The 11701-nt window shown below is 36.9% G+C and overlaps 1 protein-coding gene across 2 annotated transcripts; it reads right to left on the bottom strand.

Moving 5' to 3' along the window:
- Positions 1-485: 485 nt before the first annotated feature.
- Positions 486-11647, bottom strand: si:ch211-176g13.8 (F-BAR and double SH3 domains protein 2). 2 transcript variants are annotated; one of them, XM_052567560.1, is made up of 20 exons: positions 11452-11647; positions 11011-11108; positions 10846-10891; positions 8699-8775; positions 8469-8613; positions 8254-8387; positions 8016-8070; positions 7093-7221; positions 6642-6764; positions 5885-5980; positions 4761-4877; positions 3825-3923; positions 3509-3661; positions 3304-3426; positions 3136-3219; positions 2797-2989; positions 2452-2675; positions 2182-2332; positions 1636-1694; positions 486-1554 (listed from the first exon to the last, which is right to left on the bottom strand). In XM_052567560.1, the coding sequence occupies exons 1-20, from the start codon at positions 11470-11472 to the stop codon at positions 1471-1473; spliced, it is 2211 nt and encodes a 736-aa protein (XP_052423520.1). In that variant the 5' UTR covers positions 11473-11647; the 3' UTR covers positions 486-1470. The 2 variants fall into 2 exon arrangements, with proteins under 2 accessions (XP_052423520.1, XP_052423521.1); XM_052567561.1 differs by having other exon boundaries at positions 2458-2675.
- Positions 11648-11701: the final 54 nt, after the last annotated feature.

Below are 11701 nucleotides of genomic sequence, written 5' to 3'. Positions count from 1 at the left end.
CGAACGTAGATTCGTATCTCAAGCAGGTTTGTTTAGGTTTAGTTATGAGTGCTTGAACCCGCAGGCGTTTAACCCGAGCTCAACTCCACTATACGAGCACGTCTCGCTACACAGAGAATTAAACAATTAGGCCTATTATTAATGTGAGTTTGTGACTATAAAACTGAAAACCGCTGAGACCGCACTTAACATCAAATCCTCTTCAGAAGGTACATTTTGACATTGTTTTGGAATGCGGAAACAAACTGTTTATAATTATGATCATAAACCAGAATAATTTGATAAATATAAATTTGCAATATAAAAAAACAAAGTAATGTTTTATACAGGAAAAGTAAGCAACGCACCACAGTTACAAACGGTCTCGTCTGCCTTACCTCAAATATAAGGTGGATAAGGCGTTCATTAGTAAAAGGAGTTACAGAAACTATATATATATATATATATATATATATAATATTTAATTTTATTGTGATCCACTTCACAAAATATGTAGACAGAAATGTTTTTACTTTCTTTTTGATCAGAAAAAGCCTCTGAACGAACAACATGAAATCTGACAGGAATAAATCTGTGCATCATCCTGAGACATTATTTTAAAATGACACAAAACTGAGTGTAGTGACCTTTGTAAACCTCTGAATCTTACCTAAATGAAAAAGTTCTCGCAAATTAAGACATAAAAAAGTAAAGTAAAATATTTTCCCCTCCAATTTTCCCACACAACAAATGAACATATGTGGCTGCTACAAACCCCTTTCCTTTTGTACTCCACTGTAGAAACAGTCAAACACTTTTGGAATAAAATGAAGGTAAATAAATGATGAAAAAAAATTATCTCTTTTTTTTTTGGTGAACCATCTTTTTTTTCTTTTCTTTTTTTTAAATACTGTGGGACAAAAAATTAATGTTTTTTCACCATCTCCACATCTTTTTTTAATTAAAGAACATGCCAACAAAAAGAAAACAAGAATTTCCAAAATAAAAGTAAATACTGTAATGCATTACAAACTAAATCTAAAGTGCTCAGGTTGTGTTTAGCCTCATGAAATATACAATACCTACAAAGTGAATATTCATTCAAATAATGACTGATCAGATGATTAAAATACTGACAATAAAGGTACAGATTAGCTAAAACTACAATATGCATCTAAACATGTTAGCCCTAAAATTGTTTATGGACAGAATATATAATCATACATACAAAGTCAACACTGAAATTGCCACTTTTCCCTTTAAAGTCTATTTGTATCTCTAGTAAAGCCTGCTTTTGCATGTCCATTCATTAACACATTTGGGCCTTGTCAAAAACATACTGGAGGAGGAGGTCCGGAACCACTTATGGATTTGTCAGCTTGTGCATCTCTATTTTCAAGAAGTTTCAGAATGTCAACCCTGCATTGGAACAAATTCACGCAGTGCATCCCAGCATGACAACGCTTGTAAAAATGTGTCCCAAAGTGTCACTCAAACCAGTGTGATCTCCACCTCTTCTCTCTTCTGCACCTGGCCCTGCGCCTGCTGTTTGGGTGGAGGAGGAGCAGTTCTTACCTGCAGAAAACAAAAACATCCATCAGAATTCACAGAAAAGCGCCCATCATTGGCATGCAGCTTTAGAAGTGCAGATCTTACAGGTCTCAGGCCCGACCCGCCCTCTCCTGGGGATCTGGGTGATGGGGTGTGGGTGTGACCTGTGGAGGAATAACACAGATGAATGTGATTCTGACATCTGATAAATCTAATAAGGGAACAAAAGGCTCAGTAATGTTGTTTTATCATTAAAACGTTTTCATAATTTACATAATTCCATAATCCTAATATTAAAAATGATCTTCGATACTTGAAATAAAGTTGAATATATATATATATATATATATATATATATATATATATATATATATATATATATATATATATATATATAAAATAGATATAACTGAAAGACGTAAAAAAAAAAAAAAAAAAAAAAAAAATATATATATATATATATATATATATATATATATATGTGTGTGTTTTTTTTACTTTAGAAAGTAGCTAAATTAATAAATTGCACATTGTGTATTTTTATTATTCAACTTTTTTAAGAGAATCGAGATGTGAAACTGAACATCATTAAAAATGTAAGAGTGAGGTTTACTATAAAGCTTTAGGATTTGCAGTGGTGCCCTGTCTTACTGTGGCTCGAGATTTTGGGGGGTTCTGGGGTTTGATAGCCATTTAAAATGAGTTTGCTGGTCAAAGATGGCAGTGGGACAGATTCTGGGCTGCTACAGGATGGAAACACAGTGGGTGGACAAGCTGGTTGATCCAAAACCGACAGAGACACCTGGTGGTAAGAAACAGTTATTACAAAACATATTTCAGCGTTGAACATAGGCTTGCTGTAAACATGAACAAAAAACGTTTTCAATGTGGCCAGTGTTTTCCGATAGTAGGTGTATAAACCTGTACATTCATGCTCTTGTGTGCTTGTGAACTCTCCGTTCTGCATAGATCCTCCACTAACACTGCGGGAAAGACGCCCACCGCGCCGTTGAACTCGCCCTCCCAGAAGCCATCATCTTCTTGGTTGTGTTTGCTGAGAATGCAAATTACGGCTCCCTCTGGGAAAGACAACTCATCCTCTGTCTGAGCCTCATAGGCGTACAAAGCCCTGGCCAGATTTACGGCTGTGCAAAAGAGAAAGAGGGTAGAAAATGTACAGTTTTGTTCAATTATTTTAAGCATTCAGTACTATAGTACTATAAACTGGCAGTACTCCAATTATTATACTATAACCAGTGGTCTCACGGCTGCAATGAGTGTTTGGGCTGCTCTGGGTGAGTGTCTCTATTTCTGGCTCTTGTTCTGCAGAAGTGCTGGAGGTGTGTGATTGGGCGTCCATGCTGGAGAAAGACTGGAGCATCCTCAGTAGAGAGCTGGAGGTCGGAAGTTGCAGGTATTTCTCTGGCACATATCCCACCTGCCCTGCTCTGTTCCTAGCCTGAAAAACATACACTCGTCCAATTAATGGCAACATCCTAAGTGCCATGTAGTTTAGAGGGCCCCAAAAGGATGTTAATGTGTCAGTAGAAAATTAGAAATATAAAAAAGACCAAATGTATTTGAACAGAACAAAATTGAATATACCTTAACCCAGTCCTCCATGTCTCCATCATCAATAAGCTCCAGTATCTCTTGTTCCTGGATTGTGAGCTCATCAGACTGAGATGCCTGTGGAAATAAAGCACAGGAAATGACATTGCAAATGGTTGAATAGACCAAAGAACATGGGGCTGGATCACATTAGGTGTGCACCTGATAGCAGTACAGCACAGAGCAGGTGAGAGGGTAGTTCCTGTGAGTGCTGGAGGGACTGGAGCTGCTGTCGTCCAGTGTCTCCGTGTCCTCATCATCTTCTTTGTCAACATCTACAGAGTGCTTTAAACATTTATTGTAAGACACGATTAGAGAGGGTTTATAGGTTTGCGTGAATCTGGTTTTGACTGTAAGAGAGACTTACAGAGAATGAAGCATCGTGGGTATTGAGGCCCGCCCATCTCTCGTTCTCCAGTTCCTCCATCACTTGGTTCATGGCACTCTTCAGCCAGACATCTACAGCCACACCAATGTCTCTGAGGAGGTTCAGACGCGCCTCTGCCTTCAGTTTCACCGTCTACAGGAAGAGTGGACTCATCATTTACCAACCTACTACTGAATGTGCAGCTTTAGTTTAGTCAGGAGTAGCGACCAGCAGAGGGCACGTGAGTTTTTCCCAGAGGTGATGGACAACTTCTGAACTAGATTGATGTACAAACACAAATAATCACACTCTTCACCTCTGATTTCCGAATGCATTCTCTTGCATCATCTATTTTCAGCTCCAGCTCATTGTTATTCTGGTCCTGTAGATGTGACTCTTCATACTCCAAAAGAGTCTAAAAAAAAACATCGAGCCAAACACAAATTTCATACTGTACATTATAATGCTGTGATGCCTAAATCAACTTATAGCATTTAAAATGAATGATTTCCTTTTACAAATGTTTTATGTTTAATTTATTGTCAAAATAGATTTATTATTATTAGTTATTTTTTTTATTGAATGCTGTTGTTATTCTTGTGATAATTCACTCAAATGAAACAGGTTTTACATTTTTATTTGACTGAATTTGGTTGTTATAGTTTTAGTTTTATTTAGATAAAATACATTTTATAATATTTTATATGATATTTTATTGAGTTATTGCTTTATTTTTAATTTGAGACGAAACAGATTTTATATTATAGTTACACTTTGCAATATTAAAGTATGAACTAAGAATGAGTAATATATTTTCGTAGCATTTATTAAGCTTTATAAATAAGATTTCAAATAGCATTTATACATTGTTTGTTCACGTTAGTGCATTAACTAATGTTAACAGATACAACTTTTAATTAAATTTTAAAATTCTTTAATTTTAATAATGTATTAATAGATGTATTTTAAATAGCATGAATTCATTTAATAAATATTGATATAAATATAATTAACATTTTTATTTTTTATTATTATTTAATTTTAATTATTAAATTTAAATTTACATGAAAATAATCTTTTAAGATTTTACATTTATTTTCATATTGCCCATTTATCAGTCACATTTTAGTACTAGTACAACCCTAGTATATAAATGAAAAATAAATATCTAAATAAATGATGAAATATAACAATATTTTAAATATCAAAAATCAACATGCTAAGGCGTTATATTGTTTCAGTGCCCCCTCACCCGCTGTGTAAGGATGATGTTTTTGTGTTCTCTGGCCACACGTGTGGCCCATTTCCGTGCTTCTTTATTCAGACTGTGTTCTTCAGCCGTACCACTCTCCTTCAGCAGCTCCCTGACCTAAAGAGACCAAAAAAAAGAGAGTTTACTTATACACAACACAGCCCTTGTTTCTGAACATGAAACCTTGATCGCTTCTCAGAGCCCATCTGTACACAAAAGTCCCAGCATAACTTGGAACAACATCAATCTCCCAAACTGAAAGCTTTGCACTCTTCAAATATTTTGTCTGTAAATATTGACAGACTAAATGATTAGGTGACGTAAGCTCTTGAAAAATGATCCTTCGAGATGCTACTCTACAGAGCAACTCCTTGACAAAATGGTTTTAGCATAAGAGAAGAAAAAACACAAACCATCAGTCTCATCTGGGAGTGAGAAAACACAGAACCCTGCATGCATCAGCTGATCTACATGCAGATACTGGTGATTATACATCCAAAGAATGTGATAAAACAGTTTCTAATAATATACAGTATTTGTTTTATTAAGCTTTATATATTTTGGGATGGGGGAATGGGAGGTGTTCATGACGGGTGCAAGAGGTGGGGCAGGTTCACTTCTCAATGCCCTCTTTTCACATGCCGCGTTGCTTCCTGCCGGCACTGACGCCCAGTTTTCCCTGCTCTTTTCTCACCACCAGCGCTGAGGGCTGCATCTCTAATGTTTTCTTTAGGAACAGACTAATGCTTGTTTGAATCGCAAACAAATAGAGGGTTAGCGAACAAACGGGCCCCTATGCTAGTGTGGTGAGGGGTGAGATGACTTGCTGGCAGCAGGGGGCGCTATTGCATATTTGTAAAACAGTTGCACAGTCATGGAAGAACGCATTCGGCCTACATTAGAGCACTTTCTCTCTTTGTCAGACTGATTAATGAACATATAAGTCTGTTATAATGTTTTAAATGACATTTAAAGCAAAAGAGAAGTTTTTGGATAAGATTGTGTGGTGTGCGTTTATTTAAAACATTGAATCCACAAGAAATGTAAAATCTTTTTGAATGACTGTTATATGCTCTGTTGTTTGTGCGATGTTGTTGTACATTTTTGAAAGGAAGGCAACATACCGAATCATTTTCACAGGGCTGATACTGAAAGGGGGCAGCTTTCTGAAACACTGGGTTGTCTTGAATTAATATCTGTTGGTGAATATCCTGTGTCACCTATAGACACACACACATACATGCAAACACACAAGGACAATTACGTTTATGTAAACTACTTGACTAATGTCAAGATGTCACATTTACAATAGCACAGCTAACATAATCTTTCCCTGGGAAGAACGAAAGACCACCAGAACAGGTAGTTCATGAATAGTGTGTGTGTGTGTGTGTGTTGTAATCTGATGCTAGACTAGAGACATTAAACCTGAGTCACACAAACTGAATGGAAACACTGTGAGAATCATCGAATTACAACAACACAGGACTACAAACAGACCTAATGACAGGCTAAAGGCTGTCACTGCTGAAAATCAGTCGATTACTCTTCAAATGTACACATAATAATAACTTACAGTCATTTTATATTTCTAATTTCAACATTTTTATGTTTTTCCCAGTTACTGCAGACTTGAAACATAAATATATCTTTAAAAAAAACTGTCTGCTCTAATATAGAATAAAGATTTCATTCCTAAACCACTGAAAACTCTCCAAAGCAGGTACATTTCTCTCTTTAAGGTCAGTATTAACTGCTTGAGCTGGGATTTGATCCAATAACCCTCTGGTGGCATATCATGTTACCTGCTCTACATTCGGCCACTGTGGTTCATGTGTGTTTTTCCATAGCAGTGTATACTCAAGTGTGTGTGTAACTCACCCCACTGGAAGACTCCAGCAGGCACTGAAAAGTGTCTTGAATGCTTTGAGACGTCTCAAGCTCTGTCTGACACAGTGAAATCAGAAAACTCTGTACGTGATCGTAGAAACTGCCATCTAAAACCTGGACTCAAAAACAAGGAATAGTATTTTTATTTTCAATTGGATCTTTGTTTGTGATGAAAGTGATTATAAATTATATATACATACACACACTGTATGTTTATATAATCATGTGTATTCCTGTGATGCAAAGATGTATTTTCAGCATCAATAATCCAGTGTTTAGTGTCACCAGATTTTTCAGAAATCATTCTTATATGCTGATCTGATGCTCAATAAAGATTTCTTATTATTATCAATGAAAACACTGAAAAATGTTGAAAACAGTTGTGCTTTGAAGACGATTTTAAATAAAAACAATGAATAAGATGAGCAACATTTGGCCTCACCCTTACGCAGCTGATCAGATCTGTCTCATAATAGCGGTCCTGATGAGCGTTAGTGGCTGACAGTGAGAGCAGGTAATCATTCCTTGCTTGTGTGGCTTTGGACTTCCATTCGTTCTTCTTGGCTTTCAGCTGAAGTCAACAGAAAATTGTCACAATGATTTTGCGAGCAAATTCTACTACATAAAGATGGCAGAACATCATTCACTGTAGTTAAGTAATGTTCTAGTTAAATGGATTATATTAATTTTATGTTATTTGCTTATATGTTTGTAATTTATGTACATGTTTTTTATTATTTTAATTTATTTTTGTCAATAACAATTTTCTGTTTTCAAATTTGCTGTTCTGTTGTAAGTAATCTTAAAGATTCCTAAATGCATCTAATTTCAGAAGGACAAATAAAGTGATTTTGCTTTCGTCTACATACACACAGCATCTCCCTGACATGACTGCTTCAACACTAACTGCAGTTACTGAAACCTCACCTTCTGTCCTTGCGTGAACATTTCGGTGACATTACTCAAATATTTCCACATAGTGACGTAGAAATGTGGGGGCGTGTTTAAACAAGGCGTTTTGGGGGGTGCGTAGCAGAGTCTTAACTTTTATAAAGAGTATCTCTTTAAATTTGATGCTTTATTCTTTGCAACTTCACAAATCTTTGTATGCACCAAAAGCTTGTAACACTCAAAAGAGAAAGGAAAAATGTAATCGCATCATATGACCCCTTTAATGTACTGTGTGGTAAATGTCATTTTGGATAACATTTATTTGTGTTATTAAGTCATTCGTTTTATTTAAAGTTTAACTCTGGGTGAGTGTTACATGGTAATCTTAACATGAAAAATAGGAGAAATGAGCATGCACTAACATTAAATATCAAGAAATGAACCAATATGTTACTGATAAATTGTGCATTGTACCTTCACACTCGCCCTCTTCAAACTGGAGCGTGACTGAAACAGACTGAGCCTTGACCTTGTTTTTGCACAAATAAACAGGAATAATAGAAAAAAAACAGAGAAAAGGAAACAAGAGTAAGGGAAAACAGCAAAAAAAGAGGAATCTTCATTTAAAACTGAAAAACACGATAACCCTCTGCCCTGTTCTTGTGGACAGCTGATGTCTCTTCCTTCACATGTGACAGGTCGGCAAACGTACTTAGCCTCCATATCAGCTTTCTCTCTCACAGTCTGCGCTGTTTGTTCCGCCTCCTGGTAGGTCTTCCGGTTCTTCTCCAGGTCTCTGATCGTGACCTGCAGATCGGCCTGAGCTCTTGCCAGCTGTTCGCAGCACTGAGAGAGGACAGATGAATAAACATGTTCGGGAATGGCCGATGTTACGCTTTAGTGCAGAGTGTCTTTTAATGCATTTACCTTCTTCAGCTGAAGGTCTTTCTGTGCTCTGAACGTCTTCACCGGATCTGAGATCTGGCTTCTGTAGTTCTCACATCCGTTGATACGAGACTGGCTCACTTTCATCACACCCTCCAAGTAGGATCGCCACACGGCCCAAACATTTCTGTACACATGCATGCAAACATCTTTCAAAATTGAAAATCAATCATAAATGCTCTTTTCTGTGCTCTATCCATCCCTCTTATTACCTGGAGTCTTTCTGCTCCTCTGATGGGGCTCCGGACCACTCTCGCTTCATGTACTGTGATGCAAGCTTCTGCAGAGCCTACAAAGTCAAGCCACATACATTTATATAGCAGTTCATACAATACTGATGGTCTTCTAGCCAAAATAACAGTTCCATAAGTCATAATAATGCTTCTTCAGATAAAAAGGTTCGTCCCTTCTTGTCCTCTCACATCAAAATCCACAAACACATCTGTTTAGAAATGTTTTTGATGGTGCTTGATCTGATTTCTCTCCTGATTCAGACAAGATTACTTTTTCACTGGAGAAAGCAATATTATGGATAGAGGACTCGTATTTTAGTTGGAAGCGATTGTTTGAAAATGTCTTGATGATGGATTTTTACTTCACAAAATACGTTAATTGATGGAATGGTGTGGATTACTTTTGGGATGATTATTGTGATGTTTTTATCAGCTGTTTAGCTTCTCATTCTGACGGCACCCATTTGCCGCAGTAGATCCATTGGTAAGCATGTGATGTAATGCTCAATTTCTCCAAATCTGTTCTGATGCTGATGAAGAAACAAACTCATCTACATCTTGGATGGCCTGAGGATGAGTAAATTTTCCAGTTGCTTCAATATAATGTCATTAAACATTCATGAAAGTTTAGATTTAAAGCTTCCAAGAAGCATTAAAAAAAAATCCCACTTCAATCATTGCCACAAAAAATAAAACAGATGCCTTAGAGAAATGTTTCCTTTTATCCCATCACTCCAGATCAGTGGAAATGTGGAAAACATGCAGGACAACTTTCAATCCGTAAAGGCGAAACCCACATGGGTATTGACTATTTCTGCCTGTCTGCTTGACACTTAAATGCCAGACAGCGGTACAAACTGCGCCAACATGTGGATTTACATGTGAGTAAGCAACTGGCTGCCTTTGAAACAGAAGAAAGGAGAAACTAACACTCACTTTCCATCTTCAAGTCAAGTAAATGTCACTGTACTGGACTGATCTCCAAAAATCACAAACAATTTGGTAAAATATCAAAGCAAAAAATAAAAAAACTTAGTTCCTTTCATTACTTCACCGCTACTCTCTTAAAGTAAAAAAAAAAAAGATTATTTATTGGCATCAATAGTTCTAAGATGAACCTTTAACATCAATGGAACCTTTCCGTTTCACAAATTCTTCAGAATTTTAAAAAGTTTATCATAATAAGAAAAAAATATATATTTTAAGAACTTTTTACCGGATGGTTCTTGGAAGGCAACCAAAACTGGTTTTCAATGGGACTGCCGTGGACTGCATTTTTTTTAAAGGTGTACTGATGATAATTCCGGCAAAGTTTCAACAAACTGGAATAACTGAACCGTAACAAGTTCCAAAAAGTACAAAGAGTGAGTACCATCCCCCCAAAACAGTGAAGATTTGCTTTCTGTCCCTAAGACTACAATCTGGCACTGTCAACCCAGTCCTAAAAGCTGCCAGCTCTGAAGAGTCGACTCAGGAAGAGACCTTGAAGAAGAGAGAGATTCCTGTCTTCCTGAGCCAATCAGCATGCAGCAGCTCTGCAGGTGCACAAGCTTCAGATCCAACAGAAAAGAACCCCTCACTCACACACTCACACACACACACACACACACACACAGATACTGAGAGTCATTCAGACAGCTGGGCTCTCCATTCACCAGGTGATCACACAGATCTTATAGTATCTTGATGAAGACGGTCAGCATGTCAGGTTGTAAATAATAGAATTTAATATAAATAATTTGGGTGTTTGTTAATGCAATATACACTACAATTAATTCTCTTATGCTGAACGAGGCTGCATTTATTTGATCAAAATGCAGTACAAAGAGTAATATTGCGTAAAAGTATTACAATTTAAATTTTAATATATTTAAAAATGTCATTTATTGCTATGATGGTTTTTAATTTATTCCTCTACCTCACTACAAAAACAAACTAATCTAAACTAAACTCACTTGTAAACTAAACAAAATGTCAGGGATCAGGGGAAGACGCATCTGTTCATCATTAATACATCTGTCATTATGCTGAACAGAAAATCAGAACAAAAATCAGCCTGTATCATCAAAAATAAACATACTTTAAATTATGAACTCATACAATTGGATATAATGGCCTCAACTCACCTGCGAGTAATCTTTCTCTATTAGCGCTTTCTTCTGACTGTATGTCCTGAGGATTAAACACACACACAGTCAAGCAGTTCAGCACTAATACACCAGCAGACAGACAGACAGAAAACAGCCTGATAGGTATTTTAAAAGCAATGTAAAATGTGAATCAAACCCGACCTCAGATCCTCAAGGAAGTCCAAATCTGTCTGGTGTTTGAGCTGGAGTCTGTTCAGCTGCTCTGTGTGAGTCTGTTTCACCTCTTGTGTGACTTTTACCTGCAACACACACAGTGACAGCCTATGGAGAACCAACTCTGACCCAGATCACACCAGCCTGAAAGAGAAACCCGTGTCTGGCATACTGGAGGCAAAGGAGACGGGGCAGATGCCCTGCAGTTATCCTAATTAATAGATAATTAACTGACATTATGGTTAGAACAGACAGCTAATCAACATCTATCTATCTATCTATCTATCTATCTATCTATCTATCTATCTATCTATCTATCTATCAGTTTGTTTTAGTCAAACAAACATGGAGACAAGAAAAAAGCAAACAAACAAATAGCCTATACTCTCACGACAACAACACATCGTAAAAAGAAGCAGGTCGTCTCACCTTTCTTGGAGGAGGCTGCATGTCTGGATACAGGAAAATACAGGGAAAAACTCAGAAATTCACCTCGCAAAACCCAAACACATCTGTAGGACGGAGATACGCAGTGCAGAATAATCTGTTTAGACGGAAGAAAGAAAAAAGAAACCTCCACTAAAATACTTCAAGACCCCTCCGTTGAGCCGCTCACGTAAAAACTCCGCTGAGAAGTGAAGTGAGAACTTCAGTCAGAGGAGCAGAATTCGGAAGAACA

Source organism: Carassius gibelio, chromosome B10 (assembly GCF_023724105.1).
Source record: "Carassius gibelio isolate Cgi1373 ecotype wild population from Czech Republic chromosome B10, carGib1.2-hapl.c, whole genome shotgun sequence".
Taxonomy (NCBI): domain Eukaryota; kingdom Metazoa; phylum Chordata; class Actinopteri; order Cypriniformes; family Cyprinidae; genus Carassius; species Carassius gibelio.
Note: the sequence above shows the minus strand (reverse complement) of the source record. Positions and strands in the feature narration are given on the sequence as shown.